The sequence below is a fragment of the Camelus bactrianus genome, chromosome 13 (genome assembly GCF_048773025.1).
Source record: "Camelus bactrianus isolate YW-2024 breed Bactrian camel chromosome 13, ASM4877302v1, whole genome shotgun sequence".
NCBI classification, from domain to species: Eukaryota; Metazoa; Chordata; class Mammalia; order Artiodactyla; family Camelidae; genus Camelus; species Camelus bactrianus.
The window spans coordinates 73,064,119-73,080,112 of NC_133551.1; the positions used below are offsets into that span (position 1 = coordinate 73,064,119).

The 15,994-nt window shown below is 54.6% G+C and overlaps 1 protein-coding gene across 4 annotated transcripts in view; it reads left to right on the forward strand.

Annotated features, from left to right (window-relative positions):
• The window catches only part of CTNNBIP1 (catenin beta interacting protein 1), a 44,299-nt gene that overhangs the window by 24,962 nt on the left and 3,343 nt on the right, over positions 1-15,994 (forward strand). For 2 of the 4 annotated variants that reach the window (XM_074377468.1, XM_074377465.1), the window contains 2 exons: positions 1,096-1,214; positions 1,853-1,943. In XM_074377468.1, coding sequence (XP_074233569.1) covers positions 1,119-1,214; positions 1,853-1,943 — 187 coding nt within the window. In that variant the 5' untranslated portion in view covers positions 1,096-1,118. The other 2 variants (XM_074377466.1, XM_074377467.1) reach the window with 2 other exon arrangements.

Consider the following 15,994-nt stretch of genomic DNA (forward strand, 5'->3'; position numbering starts at 1 on the left):
CCGGCCGCTCCATCTGCGTCTTGCCCTATTGTGTGGGCTTTTAGGGCCAGAGCCCCTGTTGCCTTATGGGGACAGCGGTTGACAGGAGCCTCCAGGGAGGCTGCTACCCAGGGCTCTGGCACATTTCTGAGCCCTCCCTTTGCCTGAGAAAGCCTGCTGGTCCAGGGCTGGCTGGCCCCTGAGGGATGGACGGTGTGAGGAGCGTCCTTGGCCCGCCAGCCCAGTTCCCTTGGTCCTCCGAGTGCAGCTCCTTGGCACCAGGGTTGCTGAGGCTCCACCCCCACCAGCTGCTGCGTTATTTCTGACTCATCCAGGAGTTACAAGTGTGTAACCCTAACCCAAACCCCTCCACGCTTGCTTCCTCCCCACCGGCTCCTCCTGAAGGGAGGAGACCCTGGGACTTCTCTCCTGGGATCTTTCTGCAGGTTGGGTCCCCGCTGCACCTGGACACAGCTGCTGCCTTCAGGAGCCACCCTGTGACAGGTGGGTGGGCTTGTGAGGGCGGCGGCAGTGAACCCTGGTGAGTGTCTGTGTCCACAGCCGCGGGCTCACTGTCCCCATCGAGGGACTCCTTGGAGCCCAGCCCAGGAGCTGGCCTCCTGAACTCGTCAGGGACTTTTGCAGAGGGAGCTGTCTTAGTGTTTGGGGGCTGGGTACTGATCCCACAGTTTGTCCAGCGACAGGCCCCAGCCTGCTGCCTCTAATCATGTCACTTTGCAGCTTGTGGAAGTTGCTTGCTTTGAAAGCTGGGGACACTTTGGGCTTCATGCAGCACATCTCCTGGGCTCGCAGCAGGAGCCTTGCTGAGCGGGTGGATAGAAGGTAGATCTACCCAGAAGTCTGAGTCAGCCCAGGCTCCCGGGGCCCGACAGCCCCATGCACAGAGGGGGCTGGCCACCAGCGCCTGCTCCGGGGTCTAGCTGCTCAGTCTGGCCATATGGGGCCAGGGTGGCGAGGGAGGAGCCACCTGCTCTGGGGTCTCAAAAACAAGACCCTAAAGCATTGTGGGCTGCCTGATGACTCCCACCTAGCTCCCCGATGTCTGTGGGTCTGTCTGGTCCTGACACCCCCGCCACACTTCTCCTCACTCCGCAGGAGTCTCCAGAGCTGGCCAGGGGATGAACCGCGAGGGGGCGCCCGGGAAGAGTCCGGAGGAGATGTACATTCAGCAGAAGGTCCGAGTGCTGCTCATGCTGAGGAAGATGGGCTCCAACGTGAGTGCCTTGCGGGTGCCAAGGAGCAGGCCCCCTAGGCAGGGTGCCTGATACAGGCAGGGCAGAGGGGCTGTAGCCACCTAACGTGGCAGCCGTGGTCTGGGGAGGGGGTGCTGGGCCTCTGGTTTGGTTTCGTAGCCAGTTCAGGCCAGTTCTGGAGGCCCTGCTGGGACAGTCTTCCCACCTCCCTGTGCCAAGTATGGCCAGATGGGTTAGAGTTCTACAGGCCTTGACCTTCCTTTCCTTCCCTCTCCCACTGCCTGAGAATCTTCTCTGCCAGGAGCATCCAGGGGCAGGATGGGCGCTGAGAGGGCAGCAGATGTGCAGGGCGCTTCCCAAAGGGGAGGGAGGGCAGGCTCTTGGAGCAGCGCTGGCGTCTTCCCACTGGCCCTGCACTGCGCTGGAATCCATCTCAGATCTGGTTGAGTGGCAAGGCCTGTGGGCCCCATGGACCAGGTTTCAGAGGTGGGAGGGAGGTGGGTGGGTGGTGGTGCTCACCCCCAAACCGAAAGGTCCAATCACGAGAATAGAGACCTGGGGAGCAGTGGAGGAGGCACCCCTTGGGGACTGAGCGGCTCTGGGCAGGTGCCTTGGGGGGCGGTGCACGGCCCCTCACCCACAGCTCTGTCCCCCTGCAGCTGACGGCCAGCGAGGAGGAGTTCCTGCGCACCTACGCGGGGGTGGTCAACAGCCAGCTCAGCCAGCTGCCCCAGCACTCCATCGACCAGGGTGAGTGGGGGGCCCGCGCAGCCGGCCGCACCCTTCCCAGGGACACTCGGTGGTGCTTTCTCAGAGAACATAGCTCCAGCCCTTCTAGATGGGGAGTCCATGGGAGAGAGATTTGGGCGGATGAGGAGGGGCTGCCACCCCCTCCCACCCACAGAGCTGAGCCCCAGGTGGCGGCTGCCTCTAGACTTGGACCCTGGGGAACATCCAGGGCCTCCAGGCTGGCCTCTTCTCCTTCCCCACGTGGGAGCCAAGGACCCAGTCTGGCCACGGTGGGATCCCTTTCTAGCCCTGGGGGAGGCAAGAACTAGAGGTGTCTGGGGGCCCTGTCACTGCAGAGTCTCTGGTGTTTGCATTTCTTTAGCCTTTGGCCTGACCCCTCCCCACCCAGGATCCAGTTCAGGGCCAGGTCTTGTGTGCTAAGACCTGGCCTGGGCACAGGCTACATGGGACAATTGTGTTCCTGGCTGTGCCCAGGGAGGTGGCCCCCTTGGCCCCAGAGGTCTTCATGTGCCCAAGGGAGTTCTTTCTTTTTTGAGTACCCTCAGCCAATCATTATAATAGTAGTGGGTAAGATGGGGTGTTTATTGTCTGGGAGACTTGGGCGAAGTGCTTGGTCCACAGCGTTTCATTTAACCATAGGTAGCTACCAGCTGTTTCATTTCTACTTAGCAGGCAAGGAAGCTGGGCTTCAGAAGCAGTAAGTCACTGCAGCCGGTTACCAGGGGGCCCAAGGTGCAAACCTGCAGCCCGAGTCCAGAGCTGACTTCATTGGTGTCTGTCCAGGAAGCTGCTAGACCCTTAATGGGGCTCTCCCTTTCCAGAAGGCTTATCCTGCTGACCCTGTGGCCCCATATCCTGACCACCACCTCCATCTAGGCCTTTCCTTTGGTTCTTACTATGCTTGGTTGGAATCACTGGCCATTAGTGCGGCTGGTGGGCTGCCTGGCGGGAGTGGGCTCCCAGGGGCAGAGTGCTGACGAGCGTGTCCGCTGGTCCCGGAGGCCATGGGGGAGGGCAGGTCTTGCGCATGGGGCTGCTTTTCCTGAGGCTACCCTTGTTCTGGATGTTGCAGGGCTCTGCCCTGGCCCGGTGCCCGGTTCCCGTGCTCTGACGCTGGGTGTGACCCGGCCTGTGCACCTGACTCAGCAGAAATGTACAGGGTGTTCTAGTGGCGTGGGCAGCTCCCGGGGACAGCCGCTGGCCGTGCACAGCTTGCCCAGGCCACACTCATGCCGCAGCCTGTTCTGTCCCAAGTGCACCGTCAGCCGGCTGCGGAGGAGATGAGGGGTGTGGAGTCTGCCCCTGCCCTCCTGCTGGGATATTTTCTGGGGAGAGGTCTTTTCTCTTCCAGGGCTGATTTGGGTTTTATCATGGGTCCCTGCTCCCTGGTCCTGAACCATATCCACCTGAAACCCTCAGGCTTCTGAGTCCCTGGAGCATCTCCTTTCCTCCCCTCCTAGTCTTGGGTCACTGCGTTAACCTGAATTTGAGCTGCGGTGGTAAGAATGCCTCTCGTAGAATGCTCTTAATAGAAAAAGTCAAAATAAGCTATACAGCTGTATGTCAGTGTAGAAGACACCACCACATATACCCTCCCCCCCCTCCGGAGCACACACACTCATGCATGTCCTTGTAGAGAACAGAAAAAGCTGAAAGAGTGTATCCTGGCCTGTTGATAGGAAATTTTGATGAAGGGTAGAACTACGTAAGGCACTTCCACTTTCCAAGTCACACATTTTGGTAAAACTAATTTTTTAATGTTGCACATACATTTATTTTATAATTTAAGGGGAAGTTTTTTGAAGTATTCTTAAGAGAACTCTTCATCTTGCTTAGCTACACTGACAACTGAAAATAAAAACGAGCTCTGTTAAATTGTTTAAGGAGGTCATGGTGACCTCACCTGGCTTGAAACTGCTGAGCGGTCAGGAGGGAGCCATGGGCATGTGGGTGTCATTTCGTGGGCCCTGGAAGCCACGCCCCCTTGGGTGTGGGGCATCCAGACAGCCAGGCTGGCTTCAGATAGTCTCTCTCCAGGGAACAGACTCCTGGAACTGAACCTGGAGCTGGGGGAGAATCTCTGGGGAGATGGTTCTCTGCTACAGAGTGCCCTTCAGCCTGCCCCTCACCCCCACGGTCACCTCTGACCTGAACCTCACAGGAAGACGTGGGCTGCAGAAAGGCCTGAGGGAGAATTCCCCTGGAGTCGGGGGTCGAGAGGGAAGGGGTGGTGGTGCTGGGAAGAGCTCCTGTATTTTCTTTGTGCCTAAAGACACTACAAGCAAACACACAATCAAAACAAAACAGCTGTCAGTTCCGTCTCTCCCACTATGGAAGTACAAGCCTGAGAGCAGGACCCTATATTTCTGCCCATGCCATGGAGCCAAATGGGTCTCGGCTAAAATTCTAGCCTGACCACCCTTCTCCACTGGCAGAGCTGACCTCAGCTGATGCTACAGGGAGAGTTTCTGTCACAGGCTCAGGTGCTGCCCGGGTGGCAAAAGCCGTGGATCATTGCTTCCAATGCAAGAGACCCCAGCATGAAAGGCACAGAAAGGCTTAGGAGCAGGGGGTATGATGGGCACCATGGTCCCATAGAAACCTGGCATTAGTGCCTCCTGCCACTAGGTGGCACTGTCTCTCAGCAAATGCCCGTGCTCTCCTCCTGTTGGAGCTGCTGTCAGTAGGGGGCCTAGGTCTCCCCACCAACAGGTCAGAGCTTGGCATTGGTCCTGGGATTCTACCCACCAACTCTAGACCCGCACATGCTTCCCCTCTGGGGCTGGAGGGGTCTGGTACTGGGAGCATTGTTTGCCCTCCCCAGATCCAGGTAGGATTGTGGGCTGGAACTTCTCGCTCACTGTGGTCCTGCCCTTCGCCCCGTGTCCAAGTCTCCTGGCCTCCCCCAACCCCATTCTTCCCTTGGTGAACATGTTCAGTATCTGCCGGGTCCAGGCAGGCGCTGGAGTGCATGGACCTGCACCTCTGGGACTCACTGAATGGTTCCAGCAGAGGGCCCAGTGGCTCCCCAGTGTGAACTGAACAGTGGGCCTGCCTGGCCTCTGCTGCTCTGAGCCATCTTAATCTCCCCACCCATCTCCTTCTCTCTTTCCCCCTCCACCTTCTACCTCTCTCTGCTCATCCCCCTGGAGCACCTTCTTCCCCTCGTCATACACTGCTCTTCTTGCTCTTCTTTTTGGGGGGGGGGATGGTAGAGGGAATTAGGTTTATTTAATAATTTATTTAATAATAAATGGAGGTACTGAGGATTGAACCCAGGACCTAGTGCATGCAAAGCATGTGCTCTACCACTGAGCTATACCCTCCCCCTGCTCTTCTGTGTATTCTTTGAACCAGAGGAAATCAGTGCTGCTCTGGGAAGGTCGCCTGGCTGAGAAGGCCCAGCTGCAGGCTCAGGGGAGGAGGGCCGTAGCTTCCAGAGCAGGCTCAGCAGAACACTGCGTTCATTCCTTCCTTACTGTCGGTTCTGTTCTCTCCGTCACGTTATCAGTCGTTTTCCCCGGCTGTAAAGTAACGCATAGTCACTGTGGAAAGTCATTGGGAAAGACAGAAATAGCAGAAAAACTTAGCTAATTGACTCCTGCCACATAGCTAGAATCACTGTTACCTTGTGTTCATTCCCCATCAGCCTTTTAAAAATATGCATGTATTTCCGTTATAAAACTGAGACCATACAGTGTGAACACTTTGATATCCCTTTTGATATCCATTTTTCACTTATGATAATTTTACCATGTCCTTGAGCAATTTTCAGGAAAGCATTTTAGCAATCACGTGATACGCAGCTGTTTGGCTGTGCCAGGGTTTTTTGAGCCATCCTTTACTGCTGGACATTTGTTCCTCATTTCTGCTATTAATTACAATAGTAGCAAACGTTTATTGAGCTCCTACTACATGCCAGGTTCCGTGTTAAGTAGCACACGTTATCCCAGTGAATTCTCACGATGGCCCTGTGAGGAGGTAGGTGCTGTCTGATGCCCACGATGAGAAAATGGGCCCTGAAAGGTTAAGTAACACGCTCACGGCCATAAAACGGGTCATGTGGGTCCCGGGTGTGGCAAACAAAGAACATCTGGGAGTGGCTTATAGGCCATGCATGTTTTGTTTGTTTGTTTGTTTATTATTCTTTTTTTTAAGTGGAGGTACTGGGGATTGAACCCAGGACCTTGTGCATGCTATGCATGCACTCTACCACTGAGCTGTGCCCTCCCCCCAGGCCATATGCATTTTTTATCAGAACAGTGCTTTACCTGAGTGTGATTTAGGCAGTTAACATACTATTTCAGGAGGGCATCAAAAAATTGGAAGGGTTTCCTGCTGCCTCGTTATTCTAGGCCCTTCACCTACAGGTGCCTTTGAACATGCTGGTTCTTTGCAAGCTCCGGGTCTCTCCCTGTGCCAGCACTGCACAGGGGATGGGTGCCCAGTGAGCGCCAGTTCCAGGCCCCTAGTGCACCCTGCAGAGTGGCCTGCAGAACTGGCATCCTCGTGCTGAGCTCCATATAGACCCTTGTCCCGCTGTCCCAGGACTGGAGCGACCCCATCTAGGTGTGGCCCCTTTTGTTAAGGAAGCTTCTGTCCTTTCTCTTCCCCACTTCTTGGCCCTGGGAACTGTGATGCTGGCACTGTGGCTCCTCAGGTCTGATGACACTCTTTCTCGAAGAGACTTTCCAGGGAAGGTCCCCAGCCTGAGCCAGCTGGGCGGTCCCTGAGCCCTGCTAGCTTTTCCCCTTGGAAGCCACGGCTGCGGGCTCAGGGTATGCTGCCAGAGAGCCTAAAATAGGTCATTTGGTCTCAGGGTTACACTGAGAACCTTGTTAAAATAGCTGTGGTCATGGGCAACCCAGCAGGGAGCCAGCGGCCTGAGGAAACGGCCCGCCCATCACACCGCGCTCCTGGGGACCGAGCTGGGTACCCCTCTGCTCGTCACCCCGCTTGACCCTCCCTGCAGCCCTCGGGTGGCAGTGCTGGCACCACCTTCTCCATTTCACAGCCACCTTCTTCCGGGAATTCTCCCACACTCCCCCAGCCTCTGCTCTTTCTCTTCCTCCATGCCGCCCCCTGACCCCTCCCGGGGCCTGCCTGGGTTCCTTCTCGCTTCCGAACTGCCTGCGATCTTTCCTTCCACGTAGCTGTTAGTACATCGTGTCAGGAGCCCCGTGGGGCCAGCCAGGGTCTGTGCTGGGCTCACAGTCTCACGTTCGGCCCGAGGTCCGACTGGCACGGAGAGGGGGTACCTCAGATCCCTGTGTAGGTTGAGACTCAGGGGTCGAGTCCTGGAAGAGGCTCCCCCCTCTGCAGGGCCTCTGCACCACATGGACCACCTGCTGGGGTTTCGGGGGACCCCCCCCCCCCCCCGCCCATGTGCTGCTCCGAGGCGTCTCCCAGAGGCTCCAGGTGATCACCAGCTCTGGACTGAAATTGCAGTCAGGCCCGGGAGAGTTCCAGTTGGTGGGATGGGAAGCTAATATCTTTTAACTTTAATCAACACTTACATGAGAATTACCTGTAACCTAGTAACAACAAAATTAAACCAAAAAGTCACACATACCCTGAATCCAACTGAAAAATCAACCAAAAGGACTTGGTATGTGATAACTTGTGTCACAGAAAAAAAAAAACCCAAGGAAGGGTCAGGAGCGTGCTCCACCAGCAGGGCCCGATGGTCAGTTCGGCATCTGGTTCTCGTCTGTAAAGGGCGACTTTGACCCCTTTTCACCCCAGTGACGGGTTCTGTTGTATAGACCTGAGAGCTGAGGCCCCCTAGGCCGTGTGCCCCTCTGTCCTGGAGAAGAGCGTCCACGGCCCCTCGGGCTGGCGGAGGCACAGGCACCCTCGTGTGAACCTGTTGATTTGGGTGCCAGGCGGCAGCCCCGGCCTTGAGCTGCCGACCCAGGATAGCAGACAGAAACAGGAACTAACACATAAAAAGCTTTGGGCACCGATCACAGGATAGCAAACCCTGAGGGAAGGGAACTCACCTAGAAAGCCCCAGAGAAAAGGTGCTGTGCCCGGGTCTTGAAGGATGCCCAGGAGTGCATGTGGACAGCGGGGAGGAGGAGGGCGCAAGCCAAGGGATTCCCTGGAGCCTACCCAGCAGGGGCGAGTGTCAGGTGTCTCTGGGTTCCCCTAAGGTGCTGGTGTGGGTGGTGAGTGCCCGGAAAGGCAGACAGGCTCTGGACAGTTTCTTCCAGAGATGAGACCGCAGAGGGTCACCAGGGCTTGAAGGGGAGGGATGGCCGGGCTGGTGGATTGTGTGCTGGGGCGAGGTCACAGGGCAGAGGCTGAGGCAGGGAGACAGCCGGGAGGTCACGGCGGTGTCCTGTGTGAGGTGATGTGCATGACTTCAGAGGCAGGACAGCTGAGCAGGTGGGGATGGGGTTTGAGGTGAGGGCCCCATGGACGGGGCTCCTGGTCTGAGCAGCTGCAATGGGGAGGTAGGAGGAGGAGCTCCCAGTGGTAGGTGTCTGTGGGGGGATGGGGGTGAGGTCAGAGCCCAGATGCCAGGAGGGAGCAGATTGGAGGATTGGGTGTGGGTGAGGCCCCCAGGGAAAGTGGGCAGGGTGAGAGGGGTGGGAACCCCCTGAGCGCAGCTCTGAGGCCAGCAGGGGAACGCAGAGGGGTTGCCAGGTCGTCTTCAGGGCCCCCTGGGCTCATAATTAAGTGGTGACTTCTCCCAAAACAGTTTCTGTGGGTCCTGGCTGGAGGCAGATTGCCGAGGGCTGGGGAGATGGAAGCCGAACAGATGTCACTTTCAGAACGTTGGCCAGGAAGGGACAGCAGCTCAGGGGTGGGACCATCTGTAGCACTGAGTTCTCGGAGTGTGGGCCACAGACCACCGCATCGGAGTCACCAAGAGTACTTGCTTAAAATGCAGGTTCCAGGCCCCAGCCCAGCCCTGCTGAATGAGAGTGTCTGCCAAGTGAGCCAGGGAATCTGCATTTGAAACAGGCCACCAGGGTGGTTGTGATGCCCAGCAGAATTTGACAAGATGCCAGGACTTTAGGTCAAGACCTGGCCCTTCCTGACCCCTGGAGGGATCCGCTCGTGCCTCCCAGGTTCAGTCCCTTCTCTGCACAGCCAAGCTCGGTGGTCTAGGAGAGCTTGCATTTTGGCGAGCTGAGAAAATTGAGCGAGGACAGTGGGTACCTCACCTGGGAAACCAAACCCCACAGGTGGGATGGGTGTGTTGGGCCCAGTGGGGGTGTGGGAGGAGGTGAGGTGGGTTTGGGGGAGCATGGGACTAGAGCAGAGTAGGTGTGATAGAACCCCAAGTCATGACCCCACAAGGTGCTGTTTGTGATGCTTTCTGCTGCGGACGTTATCCTGGTCAGTCCGATGGGTGGAACAGGTGTTTTGTAGATGTAGGGGGACGTGCAGGGACTTGCCCTGTGTCACACGAGTAGGCACGGTGACACTCAGGCCCCGGTACCAGGATCCAGCAAGGGAGCCCATGCCTGGAGAGGCCCTTATCGGCCTGTCAGGAGGCCCAGTACCCCTGCCAGGGGCTGCCCCCATGTCTTGGCCGACGTGCCCCACCTTCTGGCAGCCCCAGTGCCTGATGATGTGGTTGTCAGCCTGGAGCCCAGTAGGCGCCATCGAGCCTGGAGGCTGCTTTGGCTGCTGAGACCTTGGTGGATCCAGGGCACTGTCCCCATGGCAACCAGTGTCATGCTGTCTCTGGTAAAAGCCATCCCCTGGGAACTTTGGGCATCAGAGCTGAGATGTATAGAACCCCCGGGTCCCTAGGCCATGGCTGCTAAAAACAGCACGTGCCACCCAGCGGGTCTGGGTTTGTCTGGGGGAAGGCCTAGTCCCAGCTGGTGCCCGAGCCTCATCCCAGTGGAAACTCTCGCCCTTGGAGGAGTGGCGGGGACCTGTTTTTCCAGGAGCCTTGCTGCCTGGCTCACCTCCCCAGACTGGTAGCTGAGCCCGCAGTTTGGGTAACCAAGCAGCAGGTGCTAGTTGGTATTAACAGCAAGATAATGAGCTGAGGGGACAAGGAGGAAGTACCAACACCAAAAATCATGTGGTCAGAGAAGGGACAGACATCAGGAACGGGAATTACCCCGGACGCTTTGGAGCATGTGGTTGTGTTGCCTCTGCGCTGGTCGGCCGTGCGGGGAGGGTGACCCGGGCTTGGCAGGTTGGGTCTCCCGGACGGTTTTCAAGAACTTTGGCCAAAGTTAACTTCCTATGCTGTCTCCCATCTCTAGCAGGAGCTGGGAGACGCTAGGCTGTCAGGGCTGTATTTCTGAGTATTTCAGGCCCCAAGCATTTACCTCATTAGGAGGGTTGGGCCCCTCAGAAGGTCAGGAGCCACAAGACCCCGGAGCCCAGCATGGAGTCTCCTGGGTATCTCCAGTCAGTGATGGGTGCGAGCATCTCAGAGAGGCTGGGAGGACCCATGGCTGCACCGGGTGATGTGGGTGTCCCCAGCTGTGGCTGATGCTGGTGCTGGGAGTCCCCCCTTCTCTGGTGACACCTGTACAGGGCTGTGTCCTGAACTGCGGGGCCCTGGAGCTGGAAGCCTTTGGAAGCTGAACCAGGGTTTGTCAGTTTCTTGGGGAGGATTTACCCTCAGGGCTGTTTTCTCCTTCCAGCCACCTTTGAGCAATCCGAGCCGGACTTTGCAGGAGCTGGACAAGCTCTCTGCAGCCTGTTCCCCTGCAGCCTGGTGCTTCGGTGGGATGTAGGCAGGAGCCGCACTGGCAGCATATCACAGCCCCCAGGAGGCCTGTCCTTTCCTTCCCGCCACCTGGTCTCTCTCCCTGCAGGTCCCTCCTGGAGAGAGAGGGAGGGTGGTGTCAGGAGCAGTCCTCGTCTGCCCTGGGAGCTGAGCCAGCTCCACGTGGGCTCCAGGTCTGTGCCTTTCCTGGAAGAGGGCGAGAGACTCCGCTAGGATTTTCCCCAGCCAGGTCGGAGAAATAGAGGTCGTGTGTCCCCTTGCTCCATCCATCCGCATCAGGGCTGCAGCCACCTCCTTGTTCCTTTTTCCTGTTCTTTTTCATCCCTGGGGCCTTTCTCCAAACCACTGCTCCCTGCCCCCTGTGCCGCAGCACCCTGTGGTGAGCTGGCTTCCTGATGGCAACGTGCTGATCCCCTTCAGTGAGCCGGGATGCGGGCCGAGGGTGGTGCTGCTGTGTGGAGCCTGCGCTGGGCTTTCGAGTCTGCTGGTGTGAATTCATCCTGAGCTTGCAAACAGACCAGTGACCCCATTGTCTCTCTCCCGCCCCCGGCTAGGGGCCAGCTTCCCTTTTCTAAGCTCCTGAATATTTGTCATTTTTCTCTCCCCAGTCACTTGACTGAACTCCATTAAAGGGGCCAAGCTGGCATGGGATGTGGGATGGGATGGCCCACTGGGTGCCCTGCGCTGGTTCAGAGAGCTGTGTCCTCACCAGTGCCTTGGCCCTGCTTTCCGTGGCAGATGAACCATGGGACAGGGGACACCTGGCAGAGCATTAGGCCAGGGCACGGGGCAGGGGTCTGGGCTCTGGGCTTCTCCTGGTTGGCCTTCTGAATTCCATGTTGAATTTTCTCCAAGGCATCCCGGGGCTGCGTTGGTGTTGCTTTCTAAATCCTGGGTCTCGGTTCCACTCTAACAGGGTTGGGTGAACTGGTGCAGCCTCTGCTGGGAGGCCTGAGCGGCCCCCGTGCTGGGGTGACTGGAGCAGGACCATTATTTCCTTCTTCTGGGAAACGACAAAGCGCATGATGCAGAGTGGTCCACAGAGTCTGCGTCGGGTCCTCCCTCTGCCTCTGATTCACTAAGTTGCTTCGTCTCTTTGAGCTTCAGGCTCCTCATCTGTAACAGTTCATCCTGTGAATGATGTAAGGCATCCTATAAATAATGGTGTAGGAGCTGTGGTCAGGGAGGGCCTGAGGAGGTGATTTTGCACAGAGAATGGCATGAGGTGTGAGAGCTGTGAGATGGGTTTGGGAAACAGCACTGAGGCAAAGGAAATAGCAGGTGCAAAGGCCCTGCAGTGCAAGTTCCTGTGCCTGAAGGACAGCCGGGAGGCCCATATGGCTGCAGTGGATTGAGGGGTGGGAGGGGGTGTATAAAAGAGGGTAAAGAGGCAGCCAGAGGCCATCATGCAGGGTCTTGTGGCCATGATGTGGAGTTTGGAGTTTACCTTAAGTATGATGAGATATCTTGCAATAAGCTGCCTTTGGAGAGTTTTGTGCAAAGAAGTGGCAAGGTCTGACTGCTGTGTGGAGAGTGGGCCATTAGGGGCCAGAGTGGGGAGACCAGGAACAGAGAGTACAGGAGGCAAGTTGAGGGGTTGTGGTGGCCTGGACCAGGGTGGTGGTAGAGGAAGTCGTCATGTATTCAGGATACCTTTTAAAAGTAGAGTCAGCAAGATTTGCTGATGTGTTGTATGTGGAGTGTGTTGGAGAGAGAGGGGAACTGGGAAGACCCCAGGGTTTTTGACCTGAGCAACCAGGGGATGGAGGTGCCATCGGCTGAGATGAGGAAGGCTGCGGGTGGAGCAGGACTGGAGGCTGTACCATTTGATGTTCCACCAGTAACATCTGAGGTTCCAGTTTCTCCACATCCTTGCCAGTGCTTGTCATTGTCTGTCTTTTGGATCCCAGCTGTCTAGTCGGTATGAAATGATGTTTCATTGTGGTTTTGATTTGCATTTTCATAATGACTGATGATGTTGAGCATCTTTTCATGCTCTTGTTGACCATTCATACATCTTCTTTGGAGAAATGTTTCTTCACGTTCTTTGCCTATTTTGAAAATTGGATTGTTTGCTTTTTACTATTATTGAGTTGTGTTATTTATATATGCTAGATATAAGTCCCTTACCAGATGTTTTCTCCCATCTTGTGGCTTGTCTTTTCACTTTTTTGACAGTATTTTTTGAAGCATAAAAGCATTTAACTTTGATAAAGCCCAATTTATCTATATTTTTTGTTGCTTGTGCTTTGGGTGTCATATCTAAGGAACCATTTCCTAACCCAAGGTCATGAAGATTTACTCCTGTGTTTTCTTCTAAGAGTTTTATAACTTTAGCTCTTATATTTAGGTCATTGGTCCATTTTGAGTTGATATTTGTATATGGTGTGTGGCAAGGGTCCAACTTCATCCTTTTCATGTGAATATCCAGTTGTCCCAGCACCATTTGTTCAGTTATCTCCTGTTGAACCACAAAAACCTTTGTGAAAACTTAATTGACCATAAATGGGAGGGTTTATTTCTGGATTCTTTATTCTGTTTCACTGATCTATGCCAGTTCCACCCAGTCTTGTTTACTGTAGCTTTGTAGTAAGTTTTAAAATCCAAAAGTGTGGGTCCAACCTTGTTCTTCTTTCTCAAGATTATTTTGGCTATTCTGGATCCTTTGTGTTTCCAAATGAATTTTAGGAGCAGCTTGTCAATTTCTGCAAAAAAGGCTGCTGGGATTTTGATAGAAATTGTGTTGAATCTCATTCAGTGATGTTTTGAACAATGATGTTTTATATTTTTTAGAGCACAAATTTCACACTTGGTTTGTTAAATTTATTCCTAAGTATTTTATTATTTTTGATGTTACTGTAAATGAAATTGTTTTCTTAATTTCACTTTCAGGTCATTGATTGCTAGTGTATAGAAATACAAATGATTTTTGTATATTGATCTTATACCCTGCAACTTTAAGTTATTTATTAGGACTAATAGTTTTTTTAATGGGTTTCTTAGGATTTTCTTTACATAAGGTCCACATCATCTACAAACAGAGTTTTACTTCTTCATTTCCAATTTGGATGCCTTTTATGTCTCTTTCTTGCCAAATTGCCCTGGATAGAATCTTCAACACAATATTGAATAGAAATGGTGAGAGTGGACATTGTTTTCTTGGCTCTAATCTTGAAGCAGGGAGAGCTTTCAGTCTTTCACCAGTGAGGATGATGGTATCTGTGAGTTTCTATTAAATGCCCTTTATCAGATTGAGAAAGTTCCCTTTTATTCCTAGCGTGCTGGGTGTTTTATCATAAGCGAGTATTGAATTTTGTCAGATGTGTTTTCTGTGTCTATTCAGATGATTATATGATTTTTTTGGTCCTTTTTCCTATTGATAGGATGTTACATTAATTGATTTTGGGATATTAAACCAACTTTGCATTCCTGGGATAAATGTCACGGTGTCTAAGTGTATAATCCTTTTTTATGTTGCTGTATTCAGTTTGCTAGTAGTTGTGAGCATTTTTGCATATCATAGGTGTCATGAATGTCTGTATTCATAAGACACTGGTCTGTAGTTCTCTTTGCTTGTGATGCCTCTGTCTGGTTTTGCCTTTCTTTATCTTTTAACGGGTCAGAGAGTGTGGAAGAGGAGAGACTAATCGGCTTCTTCCCCACCTCCTGTGCTCTCCGCATCCAGGGGGGAAGGACAAGCAGAAGCTCTGAGCCCATTTCCAGACAGTGTCAGCAGAGGTACCAATGGTGTGGACCAGTCTCATGCGTAAAAGGGGGCAGTAAGCCTGGCTGACAGCCCGGAGGCGGTGGGCTAGGCCCACTGACTTCTCTGCAGCATCTTCCCATTGCGAGCCCCATGTTTCCAGGACAGTGAGAGTGTCCAAGGAAGCCACCATATACTGGTGTTTAAAGGAGAAGGAGGGACCATGAGGGTCAACCTTGGAGATCCCTCCTGGCTCTGAAGCTCTAAGAGGCTGGATCATAAGTACCTGAACAGGTTGCCCTCCCCATTAGGTAAGTGGCCCAAATTCCATGGAGAAGAGGAGCGGGAGGGGCAGCAGCCTCACCTCGAGGTCGCACAGGCAGGCCCTTGTTGAAAGACAAGTTCCCAGCCAACCAGTGATAAGGACAGGTCAGGAAGGGCCTGTTCCCTCTTCGGCCCCAAAGGAACACAGATCCTTGATGGTGAGGCCTGGAAAACAGCACGTCCTGTAAGAACAACAGAGCACGAATGGGCAGCAGCTCTGTGGTTCCTGTCTGCACCCGGCTCCAGCAGCTGAATGGGAGGCTCTGTAAATGGGAGCCGTGGATTCCCAGCCTTCCCCACCCCAGCTGGGGATGGGGTGACCAGCTGGCAGTGTGGCGCTGCCTCAGGTGTCTTGTTAAATAGTCATTGCAGTCACTGCATGACCTTGAGGAGACTTCTTTCTCCACCTCTCAGTGTCGCCCAGGTACACACACTGGGCAGCCCTTGGGTCTGGGCTCCTCCAAGGAGCCAGTGGGCCGTTCCCTCTGCAGACTCACTGTTCCCTCCTAGGGCAGCCAGTGCTACTTTTGTGCCTGCAGCTCAGTACAGAGGCCCCAGGTCCCTGTGAGAAAGCCCATGAGGCAGGCAAGGAAGGAAGTGAGTGGGCTGCCACTGTTCATTGCATTTTTGCTGACAACTCACCTTTCACGGTCTCCCTCCAGCCCTTTCCTGATAAGCGAGCTGGAGAGGCGGCACTTGGGAGAAGCCGGCATCTGTTAGGTAACCAGCTCAGCTGCCATGCAGGGTATGATGTAATCTTGGATCCTGTGGTTGCTAGGAAAATTCTGCCTGCAGTGATATTGCGTGGTCCGAGGACTGAGGACTGAGGCGAGAACAGAATGTTCCTGAGAAGGCAGGGGAAGGATTTGTAGGGATTCCCAAGCAAAGGAACCCCATCCCAAGAAATCAGACAAGTTGAGCTCCTTTCTAGAAGTTTATTCCCCTTTTCAGGAATAGAGGTTGTGTTAGTAACAGCAGAATGCCATCAGGGCAGGGGGGTGCATGCAGCAGGGTTAGCTTCCTTGGCAGCACCTTGGTGCTCTGGTGCCAAACTGAAGGCACGTGTCTGTAGTGTTACATCCTTGTGGACGGGCCCTCCTCCTGCAGCGCCCACGGCCGGGTGCCTCCTCCGCGCTTCCACGTGGCAGGGCAGCCAGGAAGGAGATCAGTAGGAGGCTGCCAGTGGGAAGGGGAGATGCCCTGGGGTGGGGACAGAGATGGCCAACACCGGGCCCAGGGTAGGGGGTGGAATCCGACCACTCCCTGACTCCGTCTCACATGCCAGCAGCTCCACTGCATGCCCCCTCACCGCCC